The 27975-nt window shown below is 42.6% G+C and overlaps 1 protein-coding gene across 7 annotated transcripts in view; it reads right to left on the reverse strand.

Moving 5' to 3' along the window:
* The window catches only part of COL24A1 (collagen type XXIV alpha 1 chain), a 286537-nt gene that overhangs the window by 232727 nt on the left and 25835 nt on the right, over positions 1-27975 (reverse strand). For all 7 annotated transcript variants that reach the window (XM_059728018.1, XM_059728017.1, XM_059728015.1 and 4 more), the window contains exons 3-4: positions 16028-17334; positions 3653-3706 (exon numbers count right to left, since the gene is read on the reverse strand). In XM_059728018.1, the coding sequence (XP_059584001.1) occupies positions 3653-3706; positions 16028-17334 (1361 nt within the window). The remainder of the gene's footprint in view (positions 1-3652; positions 3707-16027; positions 17335-27975) is intronic.

Consider the following 27975-nt stretch of genomic DNA (forward strand, 5'->3'; position numbering starts at 1 on the left):
AGCTCTGTTATATAAAATCCTGATGCTGCAGAAGCAGTGCTGGGATGTCACCTAAGTAGCAGCTCCAACACAGAAGGATAAAACCCTAGGAAAGGGAAGACCCTAAGAAAGACATCAGGAAATGAAATCTGAGAAGTCTTGATTTGGGGAAGCTGTAATCAGTGCTATTTTGTTGTTCTGTTAATAAATATTGTTGGCTCATACTCTTTATCTCCACCTGCTCTATGTAATCTATTTATAAACCTCATTCCTTTGTCTGATGATATCTTCCCAATCCTTTCCAACATTATGAGTCAGCACTTGGAAGCATAAACATGCAACATTTTTATTCAGCAGCTAATATGGAAGATCAGTAGAACATGCAATATTTGTTTTCAACGTACTACCAAATGATGGCTTGTTCAAATGTTCATTTCAAAAGCACCAACCCAGGTAAACATGGCTTACCCAAAATGCCTCCTTTACGTCTTCTGATCCATCCTTTTAACTGCTGAATACTCCAGTCCTCAGCAACCTCGTCCCCCATCTCAGCTTATGCAGGTCACTTTATTGCAGTCATAAATGTTTTTTCACTGCACCAAGCCTTCAGGCGTGAAGCCTACACTTACTCCTGATCCCTTCCAGGGAAAATTCCTTCCTTCCCTTACCATCCACCATTCCCAGGCAAGTAGATACCTCAACAATTTTGTGTGTTAACTATGGTAAACATCACTTGAAGCAGCTATGAATGTAGGCTGTGTGTAAATGAAACCAGGGGCACGTGTTTAAAGTGGGTTAAATGCTTTTGTACCGCTTTAATGGTGTTGGTATTTGCACACGTTGGCAGCATATTGAGCAGTAATTCCAGCTGCTGTAAGAAATTTGGTGGCATAACATGCCTTAAATGAGTTGGAGCGTAGCAAACTAAAACTCTGAGGAGTTTTAGTTTGCTACCCTACAGCCGCGGAGTGAAGCACCGGGCTCTGTGCAGCTCAGGAACTCTGTAGGAAGCCCTGCAGGAAGCCTGGCTGCAGCCTGGAAAGGCAGGCTCTGCCTAAGAAAAGCAATGAGCCTGATCTTTTTTGTTCCCTAGGAGCCTGCCTGTCTGCTTGCCTGAGCTGAGCAGGGGCCCAGCGCTTCCTTCCACGGCTAAAGTGCTCCCCAGGACCGCCCGAGCCAGGTGCCTGTGGGCAGGTGCCACCTGTGGCAGGAGGGGGGGCCCGCCGCTGCCATGGAGGAAAGCACCAGCTCCCTCCCACCCCTCTCAGTCCAGGGACCACACTGCCTGCTGGCAGCTAGCCCTTATCTCCCTGCCACCGGAGAGGCAGGTAAGTTTGGGTGTGTGCGCGACACGGGGGTTTAAAGGGCTCTAAATTGAAGCTGTTTTCAAAAACCCACCACTTCAATTTAGGGCCCCTGTTTTGTCTACACATGCCCATAGAAATCATCCTTTAATTGGCCTGCTGTACCAATTAAAGGAAAGGAGAATCTTTGTTCAAGTTTCTTCCTAGCCAGCAGTAGGTAATTCAATTTCTGTTGTTGTCTACTTTGTAGCTATGGAACATATTATTCTCAGAAGTCTATTCCCCTTCAGTCCAGAAGGCAAATGACCCTAACATTAGACTTCTGAGTTCCAGACAGGAGCAGTGAAAAATTAAATATTACTGTTGCAAGTATATACACTGTTGGAAGCATATTCATAGATTCATAGATGTTAGGGTCGGAAGGGACCTCAATAGATCATCGAGTACGACCTCCTGCATAAGCAGGAAAGAGTGCTGGGTCTAGATGACCCCAGCTAGATGGTTATCTAACCTCCTCTTGAAGACCCCCACGGTAGGGGAGAGCACCACCTCCCTTGGGAGCCCGTTCCAGACCTTGGCCACTCGAACTGTGAAGAAGTTCTTCCTAATGTCCAATCTAAATCGGCTCTCTGCTAGCTTGTGGCCATTATTTCTTGTAACCCCCTGGGGCGCCTTGGTGAATAAATACTCACCAATTCCCTTCTGTGCCCCCGTGATGAACTTATAGGCAGCCACAAGGTCGCCTCTCAACCTTCTCTTGTGGAGGCTGAAAAGATCCAGTTTCTCTAGTCTCTCCTCGTAGGACTTGGTCTGCAGGCCCTTAACCACACGAGTGGCCCTTCTCTGGATCCTCTCCAGGTTATCCGCATCCCTCTTGAAGTGTGGCGCCCAGAACTGCACGCAGTACTCCAACTGCGGTCTGACCAGCGCCCGGTAGAGGGGAAGTATCACCTCCTTGGACCTATTAGTCATGCATCTGCTGATGCACGATAAAGTGCCATTGGCTTTTCTGATGGCTTCGTCACACTGCCGACTCATGTTCATCTTGGAGTCCACTAGGACTCCAAGATCCCTTTCCAACTCCGTGCTACTCAGCAGATCATTCCCTAGGCAGTAGGTGTGCTGGACATTCTTCCTTCTTAGGTGCAGCACTTTGCATTTCTCCTTGTTGAACTGCATTCTGTTGTTTTCTGCCCACTTGTCCAACCTGTCCAGATCTGCTGGCAGCTGTTCCCTGCCCTCCGGCGTGTCCACCTCTCCCCATAGCTTTGTGTCATCTGCAAACTTGGACAGAGTACATTTGACTCCCTTGTCCAAGTCACTGATGAAGACATTAAAGAGTATCGGTCCAAGGACCGAGCCCTGCGGGACCCCACTGCCCACACCCTTCCAGGTCGAAACCGACCCATCCACCACGACTCTCTGGGTGCGACCCTCCAGCCAATTTGCCACCCACCGGATTGTGTAGTCATCCAAGTCACAGACTCTTAACTTGTTCACCAGTATGGGGTGGGATACCGTATCGAAGGCCTTCCTGAAGTCTAAGTATACGACATCCACCCCTCCTCCTGTGTCCAGGCATTTCGTAACCTGGTCATAAAAAGAAACTAGATTGGTCAGGCACGATCTGCCTGCCATGAACCCGTGCTGATTTCCCCTCAGCATAATTTGTCCTGCCAGGCTCTCATAAATGTGAGCCTTGATAATTTTTTCAAAGACTTTGCCAAGGATGGAGGTGAGACTGACAGGTCTATAGTTGCCCGGGTCCTCCTTCCTCCCCTTTTTGAAAATGGGGACCACGTTGGCCCTTTTCCAGTCCTCCGGGACTTGGCCCGTGCGCCACGAGCTTTCAAATATTCCCGCCAGTGGCTCTGCAGTGATGTCTGCCAGTGCCTTCAGCACCCTCGGATGGAGCTCATCCGGGCCTGCCGACTTAAAGGCATCCAGTTCTTCCAAATGACTCTGCACCATCTCAGGATCTACGTATGGAAGTCTGGCGCCTTGCTGCTGCCTCTACAACCCCAGTGAGAGACTTGTCGTGCCCCTCACTTAGGAACACTGAGGCAAAGAACTCATTGAGGAGTTCAGCCTTGTCCCCCCTGTCCATCACCAATTGTTTCAATATAAGTAACTAATATAAGTAATCTGTCCACACATTCACACAGGATCACCTTTGCTGAAAGTAATGCATACCGTCAACATATTTCTTATTTGATTTTGTTGCGGGCCACTTTGTATAGGGAGATCAACATGGTATTTTAATTGACTAGCAAATGAATACAGGCTACAATAAAATGGTGATTCAAAGCTTGACTAATTATCAAAGTTCAGCTTGTAACTGAAGAAAAAAATATACCTATTTTACTCACCCGTGGACCTCTCTTCCCTGATGGCCCAGGTAAACCTGGAGGACCTGGAAGACCCTGGAGAAACAAACATCAAATAGTTAAGGCTAACATCAAACTAATCACTGTAGTGCAGATCAAACTCTGACTAGTTCTCCCAAAGACATTCAGCTTCTTATTACCGATTGCAGATACCTGCTCATCTTGGAAGCAAGCTCCCAAACTAAAGCTATAATGTGTGTTTATAAACCTGCCTCCAAATTGGAGATGTACGGTTAAAATTACTTCATGCACAGGGATTGTAATTCCCAGTTTAGTGGGCACCTTTTGCTTAAAATGATTACTGGAAGAACACTTTTCAAGGTTTATAATCAAGGAAGTGCAATATATTTCAAAACAGAGCATAAAAATTAACTTAAGTCAAAAACATAGCTTACTAATTTTTACTTCCCAAACACTGCATTTATCATTTTAGGCAATTCAAAGAGTTGTACTGAAATAAACTAAACCACAAATCATACAAAAGGAAGATACAAAGTCAAAGAAATATGACAAGCATGGCTGAAAGTTTGTTTGATGATCCTGATCTTTTATATTCATTCTTTTAAACTGATATCACTCCCTTTAAAGAAAAAACTCTTTTTGATTTTCACAAGTAAATTCATACATACTCTGGCAGTATGAGAAATAAACTTTGCAATTTCATGTGACTGTTAATGTTTGCATCGATATGAGATGTAGCAGCAACCTCACTCTAGTTAGGAGCTTTATCCCTAGAAAAATCTCTTCCTTTCTTATTACATTGTCTGTTAACTTTTGAGGCCCTTGAGGATGTTACATCTGTACTGGAACGAATGTAAAAAAAACCAGTCTAGATCCCATGCTGGCTTACATCAAACCCCAAGCCATTGTACTATCTCCTATGAGGTTGCCTAAGGTATTATTCAGCCATTACTTTTCAAGGGCAAATTTCAACTGTACAATCCATGCAGGTGCAGGAGACCCTGGTTGTAAAAGAATCAATACACTTCCACTGCAGAACAGACTAGTGGCAAAATGGTAGGATCTAATGAAGGTAGACACAGAATAGTCTGAGGAAAGGATTTTATTACTGTCTTCTTCATCACGTCTCAATTTCACCCCTGCACAGAACACAGCTACTCAGGCTGTGCACTAGATAAAATGCTTAAATAGCCCTTGAAATTGCTTGATGTTGTTCAAAATGATTAAAAATCTATCGAAGCCAAGGAAATTATTACTGTTGTAGCTGAAATAGCAATAAATAAACAGTGCAGGAAATGAAAAATTGTACTACTCCACAGTTTTTATTAGCACTTAGTGAATGATTTTATTAATATTGAATTCTTAGGCAAAATTACTATCACCGCCCTTAGAATAGTAAATTCACTGGTGCAGAAGCCAATTCTGTTTATGCACATTATGTAATGTCAAACCAATTGCCTTTCCTTGGACAGAACAAAACACTGAACAATTCTGGGGAAAAAATATTATGAGCCTTTATTTTTTAAGGAGGATAACTCTCCTCTACAACTACCATAGTTATCTTTAAAAGATCCAAAACTATTCCTTTTTCTTTTTTTTCTTTAAGTCTTTTTATTTTTTGGACACAATTAACACAGAAAAGGCTTTCAATGTCACTGTTCTATACTTGAAACTGTGTTTCAAGAACAATGACAACTGGTGGGGAAGTTACATAGGTATCTTCCACTCTGGGCATAGTTACTCACTCTTTTTAACAACTTAGGCTGGGATTTAGAATGGTAATAATTAGAGGTGCCCCAATATATCAGTGGCATATTGGATTGGCACCAATAAAAGGAAAATTAACATTATTGGCAATTGGCTTTTTTTGGCCAGTATAGCCGATAATGTCACTGATAAATGGTGTGTGCACGCGCACAGCTGCAGCATGCATGCAGCCAGGAATACAGCCAGGAAGCTTTGAGAGCAGCCTCTTGCCAGTAAGTCTGGGGGGGGGGGGGGGAAGGGGAGTTGGGGAGTCCATGTGGATGCAAATCGAGGCCCCCATGGTGAGGGAGGGAGTGGGGCAGGGGTAGGTGCTGCCCAGCCAGGGCAGTGAATGCAACCCTGGGAGCAGGATAGAGCTGTGTGTGGCTTGTCTGTGGGGCATGGAGGGGAGGCAGCTCCCCACTGCTGTGTACACGCCTAGGGGAGGAATTGGGGGGCAAGTACCCCCTCCCCCCGATTTGTGCACGGGGTGGAGGTGGGGAGCCACATCCTTTCCCTACCCCCTCCCAGCACCCCCTGGATTTGTGCGTTGAGCTGCCTGCTGTGGGCTTGGGTCCAGGGGTTGTGTCAGCCTCTTCCCAGTGGAGGGGCTGGGCTGGGCTCCAAGTTGGGCGGGTGGCATTAGTGCTGAAAGTTGCCAGGCTGTGATTCTGTAAATCAGCTATTGGATCAGTATCAACCTATATGGCTAGTTAATAATCGGCCATTGGTATCGGCCAAGAAAATCTTTATCACTGCACCCCTAGTAATAATGTTTGGGAGACACCAGTGACTTCAACAAGACTGTGCATGAGCATGACAGTCTGCCCAAACGCATCCAGGTATGGGATTGGGATTGTAGCTAGAGTGCTTCAGAATGTCCTGAAGTCAAAGTTAAGTCAAACTGCAGCACATCTGCAAGTACTGTGTTTCTCATGTTAGTCCCTGCTGGAGAAAGAATGGCATCCTGGTGTTTTTAGGTTGGTGGGGAGAGGTGGCTACTATCAGGCTCTAAATAAAATGTCTTCCTGTAGCAAAATCCAAATGTACATACCATTCTTAAGTACCAGGTTACTGTTATTCTAAAACAAACGTTAGCCTCTAATTTCAAAGGAAAAAAAAAGTTTACGGCCCAGTTCTTTGAGGAACTCAGCACTCTTTGCTATCACTACACCACTGACTATTATTATAACGTTCTGTTATGGTATTTGTCTCAGATAAAAGTAGAGATGAATTGCATTTCCTTATCCCACACTTTGGAAGCCATTTTACTGGTAGCAGCAGGGAGACTGCTGCTTCCCAGAATGCATGGTAATAGGCATTTAAGAATCTACAGCTGAAAACAAGATACAACTGGGTGCATCTACATGTGAAATTAATGTGAAGCAATAAACTGTGGAGCAGTTCACACCAGAAGAAACTGCTCCCAGGTGCAGCATTTACACGGACGCCTAGGACAGCAGCAATAGGACGGAGCAGGCCTTCAGCTACCTGGGCTGTCTGGGCACAATTTATGCTTGGAATCGGCATCTACAGGTGTTTCAGTGCAGTAAATTAACTCAGCCTTACGGTGAAGTTAATTAATTTACTACGCCCTAATACCAGTGCACATGTAAACAGGTTCATCACTCTGCAACTAATTAGTCTACTCCTCAGTAAATTGCATGTGTAGATGCACCCACAGCAAATGAAAAAGCAACTCAATGTGAAGTAGTATTAATCTACAATGGCTCCTTATGCTTCCCAATGTTTTTCACTAACACTTGTTTGTCTGAATCTAAATTTGATAACTGAACTATAAGAGCACTGTGGTCAAAATAAACAAGTGATTTCTGTTGCAGTTTCATAGTGGGTCCAGACTGGTATTATCAAACACCTGTGCCATTGCACTGCCTTCTGGGAACCTATAATCCAGTTCTTGGCCCAGCTTCCTAAAAATACTGGTTTCAGGACAGTTTCAGCTTTCTGAGAACACAGGGGAGAAACAGTCAAATTCTGATTATTTCTTGGGGAAAGCCGACAATTCCAGGTATTTAGTGTGTTTTATTCAGATAACAGGTTTCCAACAAATGTAACCCCTGCAAAATGAAATATGGAAAGTAGAGCATGCAGGTCATTTAAGCAATGATATATGTACTGTTGGACAATAAAAGAAAAATTATGCATGCTATCAGGATTGCAAGTCTTATCCTAAGACCGGTGCAACAGTCTGTGTACATTGGAACTATTTCTGTGTATGAATATGGAATGCACTATTGGCATGCTGGAAGAACCAAGTGTAATTAACTGGTGAGAATATGTTACACACTTGTCTCTGTACACAATATACACATAATACAAATTAGTATTGAGTACTAGTTGGTTTGAGGGTCTTGGCTTTTCAGTTCAAGTTATAGCAGCACAGTTTTAGTTCTGGAGGTCTCCAGTTCAATTTATAGTCAGTCATTGAAGATGGTGGCCATTACCCAAGTATTAGTTAGCATGCCAATTTCCTCTGCAATAGAAAAGATCCTTCTGTGCATTTCAGATCCAAGAATAAAACATAGCAGACAGAGACAAAGAAGGAGATCTTGACCTGGTATTTTTGTTGGAGAGTTCCAAAAATTTAACTAAGAAACCCCTAGAGTTTTCCCATCTTTTTACAGCTGGTGGAACGGTTTTCTAATCTTTCCTCTTCAACTTGCTGAAGTGAAAAGATGCATCTTGTATGGAATATTATCCTGAGGCTACACACATGGGGAAAAAGTCAACTATGGGCACATCTACATGTGCTGATTTAATGCATTAGCCATTTTTAAGGTGCATTAACGGCACAGGTCTACATTTGCGTGTCCTTAATGCACCTTATGAATGGCAATTTTAGGCTATTCGTACCAATTTGATACTTGCAAAAGTTAAAGTGCCCTAACATACATTTAGTTGTGCTAAGGTGCACTAACACTATGTCGACTGACATGGGACTAACCTTAGTCCCAAGTTGGTCTGCACAGAGTGTTAATGCACCTTAATATGTGTATGTGTAGACACACGCCTAAATTGCCTTAATGCACATTAGGCAAATGCGCATTAAGTTTAGGCATGTGTAAAAGCATGTGTAGACATGCCCTATATTTCTTAATAAAGTGGAATAGTTAAGTATTTTAAACCCATGCTACGTTCCTTTTTTTTTTTTGCAAAGTCTACCCCCACCTCATTTCAGAGCCTGACAGCATTTTCTTAAAAATGTTTTGATAGCTGGAAACCCCATTTTCTTCATGAAAATAGTAATACATATTTATTTCCCTCTCTGATTTTTCCCCACATTTATTGGACATGGAAAGGTTGAGTGTTCGGGCCTATGTGGCTTCTTTTTAAAGATTATTTTGTTTTGTATTCATTTTGTATGGTGCTCTCCGAATGGATCAAATAATGAACAAATTTTAAAATTCAACTAAAGGCACTGGAAAATACAAATTTATAGAAAAATTATTTTATTCATGGAGCAAAATGTTGCCAGCATCATGACCAACCAGTCAATAAAAGATACTCTTGCACTAAATAGCATATTTAAAGAGACGTGCCTTTCATTATCTGCTCTAAAAAACATTTCACACTATTGTAAAAAGAACAAACAAAAAAACCTCTTTCGAGACCGTCTCTCTAGGTTTTGGCTGTCCCTAGTATTCCTGTCTCTGGGCAACTTAAACCATAGATTTTCTCTTTAATAGCTACCACCACTACTTTTCATACATTCAGGTGGAAGAATGAGCTACCTGCCTAAGTGAATCAGCAGAAGCAACTTAACCATTTCTCAGCATGATCACAAGCTATTGGGTAAACACTGCCAGCCAATTATACCAACAGTCCAGACATTTGGATAAAGTATTAACAATAATACCCTTTAATTCAACTAGCTGAGTGGCTCCTTCAGCCTGACAGAGCAGTGTTTGGAAACTGACAGCCCTAATTACTCAGAGTAAAATACTTCACTAATTGCACGCTTACTCTAGGCAGAAGGCAGGGATGATTTATATCTTATGGACTAAGTAAATCAGATGCATAAGCTTTCGCAAGCAGCAGCTTACTTTGTCAGAGGCTAAGCAAGCTGCTGTTACAGTCATTCCAGAGCCAAATTTATATTTCTCTAATCCAGAGCCATTAATCATTTGTTTCAATAATCTTTCTTACAGTAATTGTAAAGCCTAATTAAACAATCTTTAAATATTTACATAGCTATAATTTGAGACCTGACATATTATAAAAATGTACTTTATCGTGCAAATGCAAATGGTTTAATAGGAACTGTTTAGTAAGAATAATGTATGTATGTTTTCTTCACAGATATTTCTAGTATTTCACAGACATTTCCCTGTGAAGGATTCATTCACATATTAAGAAAGGCCACCCAACTCACAAATAAGAGTGCTCATGAATGAGCCACTAAAGGTTTCAATCCTTAAACTGGCAGCATGAGGCAGACTTATGCACTCTCATGAATCCCCATTGCCCTGATAGGGACTCCAGATGTACACAGGTATGTGCCTAGGCCAGGTCACTTCCAAGATCAGGACTTTACTATAGACACATTATTCAATCCTGGGGATTCCTATTTCACTGCTCTGATATAAGGTCAGGCCAGGATTGCTTAGTATCAAATATAGTTCCATTGCAATAAATACTTCAGTTGGTAGTTAGAATTTGCAGCATGTCAGATCCCAGATGCTGATCTTGTTATTGTTCAAAACACAGAAATCTCATTGTTTCTGTTGGAAGTTTCACATGCACAGCAATTATAGAATTTGTTTGCTCAAGAGGCTGTTGAAACTAGTTACTACCATTTTCTTTAAAAGGAAAAAAAGAAGGATGTTAATTAATATTAATGTCTATTTGCAGCTATGCCTCAGAGCCAGCTTTGTACAAGTCCCAAGTCCTGACAAAGCAGTCCTAAAAAACACGGTAGAGTTCTTGCCCAGCACGGTAGAGAATCTTATGGAATCATAGAAACGTAGGTCTGTATCGGACTTCAAAAGTTCATTTTCTTTTAGGCAAGAACTATCCCTAACAGATGCCCATCTAACCTGTTCCTAAAAATCAAAACTAAAACATTCCACAATCCTCCAAAGCAACTTGTTGCTTAATTATTATATATTTAGATAGCTTTTCCTAATATCTGCCTGTAATAATCTCCCTTGCTACAGATCAATTCTTGTTTTATCTGCATGTCCACTGGAAGACAATTGAACATCGTTCTATTTTTTCCAAACAATTCTTGCCTTAGGAAGCAAACCCTATTAGTTCAAGCTTTCACCGAGATCATGATTTCTTAAACTTCATACCATTTTTGTTCCTCTTCCATGAGTTTTCACCACTTTGTCTGCCTTTTACAAATGTGGTACCCACAACTGGACCAGACAGCCCAGCTGGGGTCTCAAGAGAGCAGAATGATTATGTACTCTGTCTTATATCCAGCTCTCCAATTAACACCATACCTGAATAGTTCTGCTTAGTCACAGTAGTATGATGCATGTCTAGATGAGTTCACACGTGTTTCCCCTGGGACAAACAGCAGCAGCACTAAGTTGTGCTGTTACTTGTCCCCAGGGAATGCCCCTGCATGCATGCTCTGGCATGCAGCAAATTGCCCCAAGTGAGGTAGGAGAGGCTGAAGGCAGCATCTAGGCTGGCCCCAGCAACCTTACCTGGGGCCTCCTGGGGCTGTGGTGGCAGTGATCCAGACGCATGGAGCCTGGCCAGCAGCTGGAGCATGTCTCTGGCCAGCCAGGCTCGGGTTTTGCTGGCACACACTGAAGCCACATGTGCTGCCCCATTTTTTTTAGATAATTTTTTTTTACATACCGGGATTTCCTGGTATCTAATTTTGGCTTTGTGCTGCAAATATGCAGTGCGGAGAACCTTTTCATGTGCACTGTGTGCAAAGCACGCATGCATGCTCATCTAGACATGCCCGTGGTGCTGACAGCTATTCAGTATGCAATACATTATAACTCCAGATCTTTTTCTTCAGTACTGCTTCCCAATCAGTTATTCCCTATTTAGAATAACGGGGTTGGAAGGGACTGCAAGGGTCTGTCTGGTCAATCCCCTCAGACAGCCCAAGCTAATGCATACAAATGCTATTCCTAAATCATCTCTGTCCAAAACCCATTCAGCCTCCTCTTGAAAACTTCCAAGGAGGAGATTCTGTAACTTCCCCAGGCAGTCTCTTCCATTGTCTTATTGTTTTAGCAGAAAACAAGTTTGTTCATTTTTTTATTTAATAAAACAGAACATCTTATGCACAGCACCCATCTTGTTCTTTGCTATTAGATTCTGTGTTCTATATGCTGCCCCAAGTTTTTAGTCAGGGTTGAAGCTGAAAGCTTATAGGAAAAAAAAGTCTTCAAATATTTGGAGAAGTGGTTATATGAAGGAAGGTGATATACTATTCTCCGTGGCTGCATAAGACAAGGAGTAATGGTCTTAAATTGTAGCAATAGAAATTTAAGTTGGATATTAGGAAGAACTTTCTCACTGTGAAGGTGATTAAGCATCAGAAAAGACTACCTAGATAGATTGTGGAATCTCCACCCTTGGGAGTTTTCAAGAACAGGCCAGATAGATACTTGTCTAGGATAGTATAGATAGCTTTGAGCAGCTGTTAGACTACATCACCTCCAGACGTCCCTTCCAGCTGTACTTTTCTCTGATTCTATGACGTTTAACAAATGGAATAGTTGAAATTAAGGCAGGGTGGAAGTCTGATTAATTCATGCCCAGCATATCTCAGACAGTTGGCCTCATGCAGACCTCCTGCTGATGGCCACCTTAGGCATGGGCCTGGGCAGTGGTGTGCCTTTTCCATGACAGTCTCCAGCCAGAGCATGTTTACTCCCACCTCTTCTGTTTACAGAATCCAAATGATACCCAAGAAATACTGTCCTGTCTCCTGTTGTTTCTCAACACTACATCTGGTCTCTTCTTCTGTTCCTCTCCCTGAATACCAATTCCTCAAGAAAACTCCAATTAAAACTTAATTTTGACATCTGTCCCTCTCAGAGCTTACTTTTTACTTCCTCCTGACTATACCTTTAGGCCCTTTGGGGCAGGATTAATATATTTGTAATGTTTTTATGTAACACATAGTACAACAGAGTCTTAGTATACTACCAGAGTTCACAGGCATTATTACAATACAAGTAATAACAGCCTCTTCAGGTGAACAGGTCAGTTCTTGCCTTGAAACTATTAATTCAGCCTCAGGAAGACACATACTGTACCAATTTGACTCATTTCATGTTTGAAAGGAGATTTTGGTTAACATAAGTGATAGATTCTTATAACCATTTATTTACATTTACAGAAATACTAAAAAGGGTGCTTTATCCATACATTATCTGTAAATCAGCTGAAATTCTGAAGCATAAACTGAAATACCAAAGGCTGAATTCCAAAGCTGTGGGATCATGGAATACAAGGGGCCCTAATTAGGCTAGGCAAGAATCGGCAATGGTAGATGATTAAAAACTGAATTGAAGCTGAGGAGTTTGAGAACCACGAAGCTAGTTATTGCATGTCAGCTCCAATAGGACGAATGTTACTTTGTTGAAATCCTTGCAGAGCATTCAAAAAGACCACAATGTCCTGAAACAAAAAAATGGGTTCATGCCTCATCAGCATTTTTTTGCTTCCAGAAGAACTTTGAAAATTCTTTGCTGTCTCTTTCTCAAGCTTTCCAGTGATGAAACTTCAGGAATGTGAATGATATTAATCCACTCAAATGGTAGTACGGAGTTCAATAACTGCTCTAATGGAGCAGTCTGAGTGAGGGAGCAGAGTAATGAGATGATGAACCCAAGGTCTAGATCATTCGCTCTAGTACAGCATTTTTCAACCTGTGGGTTTGAAAAATACATGAAAGTGTCGCAAACAAAGTTTAAAAATGGATTAACAAATTTTAAAAATGGATTATCCTTTAAAAGGAGAAAAATGTGGGAAACCATGGCTTTTCCCTTGCAGACTGTCAGACTTCTAGGTTGCTAGGGGCCAACCCTGCCCCACACCCCCTCCCACCCCACACATACCTGCCCCTACCCCAAATACTGGGGGCAGGGGTCAGCAGGTCAGGAGTGAAGGTCACTGGGTCGGAACTGGCCAATGTTTACAAATGGGTCCCAGTACAAAAAAGGTTGAGAACCACTGCTCTAGCACACACTGGAGCTGTACTAGAAGGGAAGAAGGAGCTTTCACCGCACTCCCTATGTTCACTGAAGTTCACCAGGAATCAGAGCGCAGACATCTGGGCATACAACTGAATATCCTTCTAGAGACTCTACCGGTTCAAATTTCCCAGGAAGTCCTAGTGGGGAGGACATCAGGAAGGGGGAGATTCCTGTCCTTCTGGAACAGCACAGCTCTGGACTTGGACTTGTGGCCCACAGTAAGAAAGGATGATCTTGAGATTAAGACACTGAGTTGAATCTTAAAGATCAAGGGTAAGGTAAAAATCCAGATTGGTTCCTAGCTGCCTCCAGCTTTAGTGTCATAATGGTTAAAAATTAGGTGCCTGGACCTAGGAGGAAAGACAGACCTGAGGAAGGACACATTGTGCCCAAAAGCTTGCCTAACATCTCTCCTAACTATGTAGTTTGTCCAGTACAAGTTATCATCAAAATACTCTCATTTCTTGCATACTATTGGCTATAATGTCATCAACTTTAAAATGAGAGTTAATGACATCTTGGTGATAGCAAAGGACTTACCATAGTGATTTTCAAATCAGGACGATGTGGCACCCTAAGGTGCCATGAAATGCTTTTAAGGCTACTGCACAATATTAGCACTGCTAGATGTACAAACACCTACACATGACTGAAAAGATAAACCCAGTGATTTCAAATAGCATCAAAACCATTCTGACCTGTCACGCTCTTTCTGTGTTCTTTGCAACAGAAAAATTACTCTATTGAAAGCAATTGAAAGCTAAGAGCCGCCATTTTCTGAGAGTTGCTTTGTGCCTAAAAAGGTCTAGAACTACTGACTTAAATGATATAACTACAGAAGCACTGTTACAAAGGGCAAAAGTGTAAAAAATTAAAGGGCTGACACTGCATTCAGAGGGGAGCAAGCAAGATCGTGTGTGGATTAACTTTAATTAGTTTTTAACACGCTTCTCACTTGTGTCACATGCCCTAAACATCTGGATCTTGTTTAAAGTAAAAATTGGGTTCTTAAATATGTTTTTACTTGCTAATGACTAGCTTCAGTAAAAGATGTCTCTTGGGCTGATAGAATATATACACTAAATTTATGGACACATTCAAACATATATTAGGAGCTGCTTAACGCATATCAAATAACTTTCCAGTAATAACCACAAAAACACAGAGGAGAGCAAGTGGAATTATCTACTCTATTCTATGGTTTATGGCTTTTAACCAAAAATGAAAATAGGCATCAACTATCCTATTTCTCCAATTAAGCAAGCATGATGGGAAACACTCTTTTCTGTCTATAATCTTGCATATATGAGTTTCCCTCTAAATGCATTGGGAAGGTTTAGGGAAATAAAGCACATGAAGTGAAACAAAGTTTATATCAAAGAACATACTAACATGAGTTTCAAACATTTTGGAGCCTGCCTACCACAATAACTAATAAAATTACATTTCAGTCAATGTAAGAATAGTATAAATATGTTTTGGTACAGATCCTGAAAACTTTGCCTGAGACTGAAGTTCTTGACTCATTTGCTTGGGACAGCACACACTTCTATTTGCATAGTTTATTTTTTGTCATGCAGTTTTCAATTTTAAGAGTACTGCTCAACTGAAATTACTTTGTTCTGATTATAAAAGTCTTTTTCCCTCAAAAGGAGCCATAAAAATTGCATATGACTTATACATGGGGTTGACCTACAATCAACACTGACAATCTTAATTTTGTACCTGTCCTGCAGTATTTTTTGTGCATGCATGCAGTAAAAATACCAAGTCACAATTTTCTTCCATGCAGTTTTAATTTTGGTATGTTTGGTGCATTTAATCCTTTGGGTCCTTTCTTAATTTTTTGTTTCTCCTGTAGGATTTTGTAAGGGCAACAGCAGTTCAAGGCCTTTATCTATAGTTATCAACCTATATTAATTCAAAAAGCTTTTTCCCCCTAAAACCGAATCTGAATATATGGAGGTTACCTCATAATCAGAACAATACAGCATGCAACTCCTACAAACAAAACGTATTTGGTTTGTTATTTTATCCACTCTTCTCATACATTGGTCTTAACATTTAAATATGTATGAATTTACTCTGTAATATTTTAAGTGAGATGCCTCCATATTTAGCATTTATGAATGCCTGGCTGCATTAAAAAAAGACATCTGGGTTATCTATTACTTTACAAGAACTGAATGTCTTTGTACTGTGCCAGTAAAATTATATATACATTTATATACATAGTTTTTCTGTGTCACACACACACACACACACACATATACTCTTAGACCAAGATTACATTCTGGAGAGATGCACATCTTATAGTACCCATAAATTTGCACAGTGCATTCAGGAGATGTTTCAATCACAGCTTTGTCATACTTTGCAGTGTTTATTTCAAAGCCTACTGTTAAATGAATGCTACTGTATTATTGTAAGATATATAATAAAGACAACTTACGGGAGGCCCAGTTTCCCCTTTTGGGCCTCTCATGTCTTCCATTTCAAACATTTTCTCAAGATCATCATAGTCATAAGCATAACTGTCAATATCCATATCATAACTATTTTCTGCATTATAAGACTCATCAGCATCAACTGCATCTTCCCTCCATGGATTAAGCTGGTTATCCAAGGATGAGTCCACAATATCCCTGTACAGAGTTGTGTTTAAAATTTGCTGTATTTCCACAGGTTCATCTAAATGCTGCTCCACTTCGTTATCCTTTCCTGTGTTTTTCATTTTACTGTGATATACAGAAGAGACCAGAGGGGTCTCCTTGTTTGTGCCTGCATCTTCTGTGCCATTGTCTGAAAGATTTAGATGCAATTTGGGCATTTTTTTGGTGTCATTCCTCTTTCTGTCCAGGTCTTTTTGATGAAATAGCAGATTAAAATTATCTTGGATACTAATTTTAGGTCTAGTTTCGATGGGCAGGAGTTCAGATTTAGCAAGTTCTGTTGAAGAGATATTTGTTGACTTCTTGGGTTCTGGTAGAGTATGGACTATTCCAGTATTGTTAACAGGAAGGTGTGATGCTTTTTTTCTTAAATAAGATGATATATGTTCTGACTCCCTTTTTTCATCAGATGGTTTGCTTGGAAAGTAGACCTCAGCTGATGTGTGGGGAACTGCCGGCAGAGATCGGTATGTTTCAGCTTGACGACATTGTTTTTTCACATATTTACAATAGTTTGCAGAGGCTTGTGCAGAGGGGATAATATCCAACTGACATATTACTCCTTCAAAACTGACAGAATGAGAGTTCATCCTTCCCAAGGTAAACAAACCATCTAAATCAAATGCCTGCACTTTAGAAAGTGTTTCCCTGTTGTAATACTTCTTTCCGCAATCAGCAAACAATGAGACAGTCTTGTCTCTAATGTCAATAGCAAATGAATGCCATTTTTCATCATGAACACTGTAATCAAAATATACTGAGGCCTTCCCCCCTATATACACCACTACCTTTTTTGGTAGCAACTGTATACCAAACCATAGTCTATTTTTGTTTCTAATACTGAAAAGAAAAGCATTATTGACTCTGAAAGAATGCAACCCAATCAGTATTGTGAGCTGATGCCCTAGATTTGATGGTATGACTTGAGTGATGGGAGACTCAATGTGGGCATCACTGGTTAAAAGAACTCCTGATGTTGTTAGGCGAACCCCCTGAGGTAATGGAGCAGATGATAATGGCACTGTAGTCGCTGTAGATGAATGTTGTGCATCTGTCCCAAGACCTAACTGGTGAAGAACATCTATGCCTGAAAAAAAAGAAAAGGGGGAGGGGGGAGATGATAAGCTTGTTAGTGGAATACAATGTTATCTCATATTTACCTGAATCGAAGACAACCCTGAATCGAAGACAACCCCCCAATAATTAGATTACATACATGGAAAATTTATAAATTTGCTATAATTTTCCAGGTACAAAATCTAATTATCAGAGGGGTGCCTTGAATTCTTCCCCCTCGTACCCTGGCTAGAGCAGGGAAAGCAATGGCTGGGGGGGTCAAGTCCCCTCATATTTAAATCCTCAGCCTCCCTGCTACTCTGATACCTGCACTCCTCCACCCCTAGCTCCCCCAATCTCTGTCCCTCCCCCCGCAACTCCCCATGGTCTCTTCCCCTTCCTCACCACTCTCCCCAGTTTCTACCTCTTTTCCACACCACTCTCCCCAGTCTCTCTACCCCACCAACTTCCCCAAAATCTCTGCCTCTTCCCTCCCCCCCCCAATTTATTATCAGATGCTGCTTGGGTTCTGTTTCCTCCTGGGTCACAGAGCTTAGCGCACAGAAGCGCAACCCTTGCTGGGCCACACACAAGTGGTGGCACAGTTGATTGGCAAGGCAGAGGATGGAGTTTCCATGTGCTCCGTGCTGGAGAGAAAATCCAGCCCAAGCTGGAATTAATTTGTGCCTGACAGTAAAGGGGGAGAAAGGAGTGGTGGGAAAGGCGCAGAAGCAGCATAGGGCAAGCAGTGAGGGAGAAGAGACAGCGATTGTGGGTCTGACTCTAGCCCTGACCTGGGGTCAGGGCCAGGGTCAGAACTGCAGCAGCTGCCTGCCCCATCCCTACTACATATACAAATATAAGATGAGGGACTTTTTCCCCCATGTTGACTGGGGGGAGAACCTCATCTTAGATATAAGTAAGTATAGTCAGTTATGATATACATGCTTAAGCCTGGCCACTGGACCACATCCCACTCCTGGTGCCTTTTGATCCAGCCTGTAATGCTCCAAGTGCTAGATCTGGCATGCAGTGTGCAAAGCTGGAGAAAGGCAGTGTGAGGTCCTGGGGCCCAAATCCTGGCATGCAGAGCTAAGCAGAGGCAGTGCAGGGTCCATGGGCCCCAATCCCAATCCAGCAGTCTGGATCTGGGTGTGCAGGCCCAATCCTGTGGGGTCCAATCCAGTCTACGGACCAGCCTCACATCACTTATTTGGCTTGCAGGGCCAAAAGATTGAGCACCACTGATATAGATATAGATAACAGTGGTGTGTGTGTACACACCCTCCTACACGCTAGACCACTGTACTTTAATAAAACAGTATTTCACAGAACGAATGCACTGTATACAGCACTGTATATAGCACTAGGCTACTAAATCCCCAAGGTAAAGTGCATCAGTGTATAAATAGAGCACAGAACACAATTAAGACCAGTTAACCTGTTGAATAAAATAACCCTCACCTTGTTTCTTTAAGAATGTCCACTCCTGTGATAACACCCTCAAAAAAAGATATAGGCAGAGGAAGTGTATGACAAGTCTCTTACAAGCTAACCCTGCTCACAAGAACACCTACCCATCATTCCATCTTGGTGACAGCCCTTAAAAACAAATCTGTAGATCCCACTTGTAAAACTGATGGTTTGCCAAGGACCTACATAGAGCTCTTGTGCTTCCCCCCTGCATCTAGCTCCCAGCATCTCTGTGGTTTCTTGATAGCATGGTTCCACTGGAGATAGATGTTGGTGGCTCCCCCCCAAGAGATGACTCCTGCAGGGACCTTGTGGCAGGGTATAAGGAACTGTCCATGGAGTATACCTCTTTTCAGGGATGCTGCAGGATAACATCACAGTATGCTACACTCTTACATTCTCCTAAATGTGGGACAGTTATTTTGTCAAATGGCAAGATCCCCAGTTCCTGTCCTTTCGTCTTTTTTCAATATGTTGTGAAAGCAGAATCCCCACTTACTCTGAATTCATATCCTCTACTGCTCTGTTACTTCTCTAGTGTATTCATGGTCATGAGGACATAAACTCATACCAGCTAATTTTAAATACAGTTTTAAATTAGACAAAATATGTTGCACTCTCTCTGGCAACTCCCCCATGCACTACTATGATGCTTTGCTCCTTGGTCTGAACATTACTGAAAGCACAGCAAGCAGAATTTTATTTAGAGGGATAACAGCTAATATAAAGCATCATAATAGAGTCCCTGGCTTACAATTACATGCAGAAGTAGATCTGATAGACTAGATACTTCATGCCCTCTGAACATTATGATTTTGCTGTGTGAGAAAGAGCTTCTGCCTTTCCATGAACACCCTCTCTCTGTCAATGCCCTGTACAGTAATGAGGCTGGCTTCAAAGGGAATTATTTTCCAATGTCGTTGCCCTCAAGTGTGGATATCTGTGCCAAGATATAATCAGGTAAAAAGTAAAACAAAAAATTTCCCAGAGGAATAAAGGACGGTGGTACAAGAACAGAGTGTTTGTCCTCTTCCTTTTTCTCCACTCAGTTTACTTATAAAAGCTACAGATGAGGTAAGCAGTGCAGAAGTAGAAACAGGAACAGGCAAGGTAAAGGAGAAAACTAGCAGAACGGAAGTGTCAGTGATTTCCATCTTTTGGCTCTCAGGCTGAAAAGTGCCCATCCTGCCATTCCCCTTTCTATTAATAAAGAGGTACAGCTATACAAAAATAATTTTTAACTGGGCATTCAGCAAAAGAGAAAGAAATCCATCCAGATTTGTCATTCATGTGTACATATATTTTATGAGCTAGCTGCTACCTGTATGGTATACCTCAGAAAGACATACAAAGTAATTTTGACCCTGGGTAAAGAAATAGGCAGCTTTCCTGCCAGAGAGTGGATCAATAAATAGCCTAGTATTTCATCTACCAGATTTACTTCTGCATGTGACTGTAAACCAGAGACTCTATTATGATGTTATATATTAGCCATCATCCTTCTTTAAGTAACATTCTGCATCCTTTGTTTTCAATAATGGTATTCAGACCAAGGAGCAAAGTATTGTAGCAGTGCTTGGGAAGTTGCCAGAGAGAGTGCAGTATATTGGTTGCAAGCTGGCCATTGGTTAAATATATTTGGTATTTATGTGCATAAAGTTAAACTGTGCTGAAGTTGGTGGGTATATCAGCTGCCTTTCATTCAGGATAAAGGTAATGAAGCCATTAAGCTTCTTTATGTAACTAGGTAGCTGAAGCAAACAAGGCAGTATTCAAAACAGGCTTGAGTAGGAGTTAAAACATGTGGCCCAAGGAGTTTCCTTCAGGACTGATATAGCAAATTGCATTGGAAGTGCATCTCTCTGGGTTCTATGAAGGAAACCAGAATTAAAAAAAACAACTGAACAGGAACAGGAAGGAGAGAAGCACCTACAGTTTAGCTTTAAGAAAAAGTAAAGAGAGATTTTAGTTTGAGCTGGCTAAAAGACATTTGGAATTGAGAGCAAAGAAACTGTATTGAAGATACTTAGACTTCATTATCAATTTCTTCCTGAACTTTGGCTAGCTGGGCTAACAGTATGTAATGGGTGGACTGAGATAACTACTCCTGGCTGGAAAGTGTCAGCACTTTCTAACACATTGATGGTGGTGGTAGAGAACTGTGTACTATATTAAGTTGTGTATGATTTAGGTAAATAAAATTAACAGGTGGTATAACTGAAATTTAAAGCGCCCACTAGATATAGAGATTGCCTGACAAAGTTCAGGGAGCAGAGACACAGTTACAAATAAAATGAAAAGACAGTAATGGAAACAAATGGATGTTCACAATCATTAGTGGGAACTAGGTTTCCTTTCCCAACCCTCCCTCTCACTGTTTACTGAACATATTAAGAGTAAATGTTCTGAACAGACACTTCTTGGCTCCGATTCTATTTAAAAAAAAAAAAAAATGCAAAAAAGGCTGGTGATTTCCTTGAAAGTGTTTTAAACTTTGGAACCAAAAGCACAAACCTGAGTGCATTGTACAGGTTGAAAATTAGTTACACACCTTGCAGTGCTTTTAGTCATCTTAGAGAGCTTGTGGTGGTGCCAAGATTACACTGGCAGATAGCCAACAGACTGAGGCTCAAGGAAAGTATATCTTAGGAGGAAGTCATGTATTTCTGCCAATTTCTCAGGATGTTCTGCCTCAAAGCAATTAATTTATCTAGGCTGCATTTTAATCCGTCATAAACTGATAGCAAAAGCTTGGTTAAAAAGCAATTGCAAAGTCTAATGCATACGGTAATATTAAAAAAATCCTCTCCCATGGGTCAAATTCTGTCTGGTCCATACTTGGCTGCACAGGAGGAAGGACGTACAGTAAAAGCTGCGTTAACTGGCAGTCTACTATCCAGAATACTCTAAACCGGAATTTCCAGCTGGCCAGCCGGACACGTGGGGGGGAGGGCAGGGAAGGGGGGCAGCTCACATGCAGCAACCGCAGCCACCACACATCACTCTGTGCTGCTGTCGCTCCGCATGCAGCCACTGCCACACTCCACCCCACACCCTCCCAAACCCCTGCCTCAGATAACTGGAATTTTAGATACCTGGCACTCCCCTTACCCCACTCATGCCAGTTAACACAGCTTTTACTGTATTTGCAATGTTCTTGTAAAGGCCAGGCAGCATTGCAGACCCTGTGCTATTGGGGGTATAGAGGCTCCCTTAGGACACACAACACCAGAGAGGAGGAGGAGGAGGAGTGGTTCTGACAACTCTGAGAGCATAGAGAGTAGTACATTGCACTGCACTAAGTGGAAGCATCAGGTGCCTGATGTTCACATAAGGGCACTAACTCTGGACTGTGCCTAAAAAGCCCTTTGTATACTTTGCTTTCAGAATTTTGCATTTGGAAAATGGCAGGAGTAAACATGGTCTCTGTCAGAAGGATTACAAAGCAGACATGTCTCTTAAGCAAGCTTAGCAATTAAGAATTGGTTTTACAATTATTTTTGAAAATACTATATCTAACTCTGAACTTATAAGAAAAATTGCCAACACAGACAGTTAAATCCTTCCCATGGAGGGATTTCACACAGTCCCGTCTGCTTTAAAAATACCACGAAGGCAGAAATCCCTCAGCTGGCCAGCTAACAGTTACCCTCAGCACAATATTATCACAGGGTTTGACTGCATTATGCACTGCCCAAAGAAAGGGGCAACAGAGCTGCACTACCTTAAGGGAGCACTAGGAAGTATTGTCCTTTAAAGAGTCAGACCGCCTCCCAGAACTTGTCTGCTGTACACTCTTTAGAGGATTACTACCCACTCGCCCAGTGCAGCCACGGGCTGGTGCATGTGTAGGAAGGGACAAAAAAAGAGAATGGGGGTATGCCACTGACTAACATCACAGTCAAGATGAGGGAAGGAGGAACTGTTTGCTAAAACAGGAATATAGTGCACACTCTTTGCATGGCCAGCTTAGTAGAATCATGGGCAAAGGAAAAGAAAGAGTCAGAGAATACAATGAAAAAGCATATACATTATTTTCCATATCCCCCAAATGCCGGTTTAAACAAGTGGCAACACTGGAGGGGTCTAAACACAAAAGCAAATGCATAATGAGCAGGCAATTACAAAAGATTAAGCAGCAGTGAACTACGTCTGACTCTCCATCATCTACAGGTAAACGTGCAGCTACAAACTCTATTGGAGGATATTAGATTCCTTATCAGGTTTGTGGTTTTTAGCATCCAGACTATTGGCAGCCCACAGAGTTTCTGGAAGATTCAGTCTTCTTAATTCTTTCCTTGCTATAACACTCATTATGTTTGTCAAGCCATTAATGGTCAATTCTGTTCTTTTCACTTAGTGATGTCTGTCCATCATCTGTCTTTACTCGCTCTTGTACTGTTCATGAGCAGATCCAGGAGTTTGTAAAGGGAGGGGCAGGAGCAGCAACCAGTGCTCAGGAGTGGCTGTACCCCCTGCTCCCAGACTCCCACCCCTCCACCAGGGCAGGAAGACTGATGGGAGCATCATCTGAGGCCTTTTTTTTTCTTTTTTTAAGTCCCTCAAACAAGTAAGAATCTTCCCTCCCCTCCCCTCTGGGCTCTGCCCTTCTCCTCCCATTCTCTTCTATTCTTTCCACTAGGCAGACAGGAGGGAAAGGGTGGGGGAGGGAACACCTTATTGGATTCAGGCACTTTAAAAAAATCTCCAGGGTGTCATTGCATGAAAGGAAGGTGTCTGCACCACTGCACACCCCTCTGGATCTGCCCCTGCACCCACTAAATAAGAGCAAAAAGAGGTACTCATTTGTAATGGCTCTTCTTCTTGAAAGCCGTTTAGTTTAACTTGTGGAATCTAACGTTTTCTTTGATCTTTCTGATATCCAAAAACGTTCATTACATTATTCCAACTTTTGCAAGGGGTGAGGAATAGTATGGGGTTCAGCCCTGCCTCTCCCCAGGCCTCTGCAGCACCACATGTTTCCAAAGTAGTGAGGAAGTGCTCATCCTCATTTGGCCCCTACTCATCACATCTTTCACTTGTTCTGCATTTTAAAAGATCCCCTTGTTCACAACTCTGTGGATACCTTTAAGAATGTTATGTATAAGTTGTTATATTGGCCCAGAAATTGCAGGAGAGAACAGCAGATCAGTAGGCTAAGAAGGCTTTCTGAATAAATAAGCGTAATCATTTTATAAAAGTTTAACTCCTTGGTCTTTTGAGAACAATACATGATACCAGGAGTGGGGCAGGAAGAAAGAAAAAAGGAGCATCTTAGAATTCCAAAGGAGTTAAAGCTGGCCAGCAATGCAGCAGAAATCTGGAAGAAGTTTAAGCAGAGCTTCACTAGCCAGTGGAGCTGCAGAAAAGGAAGATTCACTTGTGGTAGCTATTTTTTAAAATATAGCAGGCCCAGAAGCTCTGTCTTTTTATAATAGCCTACAACTGCCAGAAGCAGAACAGAAAAGCTATGGCACAGTAATAAAAAAAGTTTGAGGAATACTGTTTACCCAAACAAAATGAAATCTTTGAGCAGTGTAATTTCCACATGACACCATAGAGGAGTTTGTCAAACACCTTGGACAGCTGAGCCAGATATGCAACTTTGGAGACCTAAAAGAATCCATGATGAGAGGCCACATAGTATTAGGTATAAGGGATACAAGCCTGAGGAAAAGACGGTTAGGATCCTGAGCTTAATTTGGAAAAGGCAGTTAGAATGTGCCAAACAGCTGAGATAGCAAATGCCAGGCTCCAGAAGCTGAAGGAAAAAGCAGAACAAGCTGAACTAGACAGGATTACAAGTCTGCAAAAACCTATGGCAACACACAAACAATACAGAAAGGAGGACCTTACTATGAAGCAGGCAAAAAGGCTAAAGATAATTACTTGAAGAAACAATAGTCAGCTGCAGATGCTATGGAGGTTACCACAAACCCACGTAAAGCCCTGCATTTGGTAAGTGCTGCAACAAATGCAAAAGATTCAATCACTTTGCAAGAGTTTACAGAAAGGAGCAAGATGCACCACACAAGAAATGACAGGTGTATGCTTTATGCAATGCGGAAGTGGAAGAATTCCTCATTGGCACAATGCAAGAAGAAGTTAATTCTTGGATTAGTCACGGAAGCCAATGGACTAAAGGTAACTTTTAAGTTAGATACAGGGGCACAGGTCAATGTAATACCAGAACACATTATTCAAAACATGAAAACTAAACCTGTGTACTATGAGAATAAGAAAGCGAAACTTAGAGCATATAATGGAAACACGATTGTAACCAAGGATGTTTTTCCATTGCATGTTAGACACAAGAGAAATATAGTAAAAGTTCAGTTTGTAACAGTCTCAGGAAAGCTAGTGCCAATTATCGGGTTGCAAATATGTAAAATTCTAGGTTTGATTAAGAGAATGGATGCCATTGAAGGACTGGAAAGCAAGAATATAGAATGTATGATGTATTTCAAAGCATAGGGAAACTGTCAACTGAGTACAAGATAGAATTAAGAGAACCAAATACTCCCACCATACATGCTCCAAGAAATGTTCCCCTTGCACTAAGAAAGAGACTGAAAAAGGAATTAGCTTAGTTAACATAGACATCATAGAAAAAATAGAGCAACCAATTGCTTGGGTTCATTCACTGGTCATAAGAGCAAAAAAAAAGATGGATCCTTGAGATTGTGTCTGGATCCTAGCAAATGAACAGATACATCAAAAGGGAACATTTTCCCATTCCCACCAGGGAAGAGGTTTTTGGCAATGTGGCATGAGCTAAATATTTCTCCACTTTGGATGCCTCTTCTGGGTTTTGGCAAATTCCCCTAGAAAAGCTCCTACAGGCCCCCACAGTGAAGGAGGGGATAGGGCTAGGGCTAGAGCAGGGGCAGGCACTGCCCAGTTGGGGCAAAGCATGGGACAGAGCTGCAAATGGCTCATGTGGGGAGCATGGGGGGGGGTGCAGCTCCTTTTGCTGCACACACCCCAGGAGGACATGGGGGCGGGGGGAGTCCCTGGATCTGCACATGGGAGCAGGGCAGGGCAGGCTGCTGCTGCAGGCTGGGGCAGCACCGGGCTGTTCCCAGCAGGTGTGTTGGGCCAGGTTGCTTTGGGAAGGGGGGGGGGGGGGGCTACAGTGAATTCTGGAGTGGCTGTAGCCCCTGCCAGCACCACTGCCACCTGCCCCAAATGCAGCCCAGCCCAACCCCCACTGGGAAGAGTCCAGCGCAACCCTGGCCCCAGCCCACCTGCGCCCCATGCACAGATCTGGGGGCATGTGCCTCCCATGACCTCCTGGGATGAGTGCAGCTATGGGAGCCACCCCCCCCCATGTCCCCTGGACAAGCCACTTGTGGCTCCATCCCACGATCCTCCCTGGCTATGCAGTGCCTGCCCCTGCCCCAGCCCCACTCCTTCCCTCACTGAGGGGGCCTACGGGAGCAGGGCTATGAAACTGCAGCCACTCCAGAAACAGGGGGGGGGGGGGACTGCAGCCACTCCAGAATTCTCCATAGCCCCCCCAACCTAGAGGCTTATAAAAAAATGGAAGCTCAGGTTGGGCCTCAAGGAGGACTATTCCATGATGGCCCACATTTGCAGGGAACAGATAAGAAAGGCTAAAGTGGTGGCTGAACTTAGATTAGCAACGGGAATCCAGGAGAACAAGAAGTCCTTCTTTAGGCACATAGGGAACAGGAGGAAAACAAATGGGAGTGGGGGGCCATTGCTCAATAACTCAGGAGAGTTGGTTACCGGTACCAAGGGGAAAGCTGAACAACTGAATGACTACTTCGCCTCAGTCTTTCACTGGACTAAGGGGAAAACCACGCTAGGTAGAGTAGAGGATGAGCACAGTAGGAATAATAGTCTTCCTACCATTGCTGTAGAATTAGAGTATGAGGAGAGACTAGAGAAACTGGACCTTTTCAGCCTCCGCAAGAGAAGCTTGAGAGGCGACCTTGTGGCTGCCTATAAGTTCATCACAGGGGCACAGAAGGGAATTGGTGAGTATTTATTCACCAAGGCGCCCCTGGGGGTTACAAGAAATAATGGCCACAAGCTAGCAGAGAGCAGATTTAGATTGGACATTAGGAAGAACTTCACAGTTCGAGTGGCCAAGGTCTGGAACGGGCTCCCAAGGGAGGTGGTGCTCTCCCCTACCCTGGGGGTCTTCAAGAGGAGGTTAGATGAGCATCTAGCTGGGGTCATCTAGACCCAGCACTCTTTCCTGCTTATGCAGGGGGTCGGACTCGATGATCTATTGAGGTCCCTTCCGACCCTAACATCTATGAATCTATGAATTAAAAAAATTAGACATATACAAGTCAGTGGGACCAGATGATCTTCATCTGAGAGCACTGAAGGAGCTGGACGAAGTTATTGTGGAAACCCTGGCAAAACTCTTCCACAACTTGTGGCACTCTGGAGAAGTTCCTGAGGCCTGGAAGAGGGCCAGTGTTGTGCCCATCCACAAGAAGGTCAGGAGTGAGGGTCCAGGTAACTATAGGCCAATCAGCCTAACTTCCATCCTATGGAAAATCCTAGAAAAGTTCATCAAGGAGTCTATTTGCAATAAGCTTGCAGAAGGTAAGATTCTGAATAACAGCCAGCATGGCTTCATCATAGAAAGGTCTTACCTTACCAAACTCATCTCCTTCTATGACCAGGTAACTCGCCACCTGGACATGAGAGAGCAGGTTGACAGTGTATACCTTGACTTCCAAAAGGCCTTTGATCTAGTACCCCAAAATGTCCTTGCAAGAAAATTGGAGGATTGTGGGCTTAACTCCGAGAAGGTGGGTGAGAAACTGGCTGCAGGATAGGATCCAGAGAGTCATAGTGAATGGATCTGTGTTATCTTGGCGAGAAGTGGGCAGTGGTGTCCTGTAGGGGTCAGTACTCAGTCCAGTACCTTTCAACATCTTTATTAGTGATTTGGCTGTGGGGGTAAAAAGCTAACTGGCCAAGTTTGTGGATGACACCAGGTTATGGGGGAGTGTGGTCATACTTGAAGATAGGCTACAGAAAGAGGCAGATCTAGACAGGCTAGCAAGTTGGGCGGATTGGAAACTGATGAAGTTCAATGTCAAGAAATGTAAAGCGCTCCACATCAGGACAGGCAACCCCCAACACACCTACAGGCTTGGTGGCACCAAACTGACTAGCACCATGAATGAAAGGGACCTGGGGGTGATGATAG

The sequence above is a fragment of the Alligator mississippiensis genome, chromosome 5 (assembly GCF_030867095.1).
Source record: "Alligator mississippiensis isolate rAllMis1 chromosome 5, rAllMis1, whole genome shotgun sequence".
Taxonomy (NCBI): domain Eukaryota; kingdom Metazoa; phylum Chordata; order Crocodylia; family Alligatoridae; genus Alligator; species Alligator mississippiensis.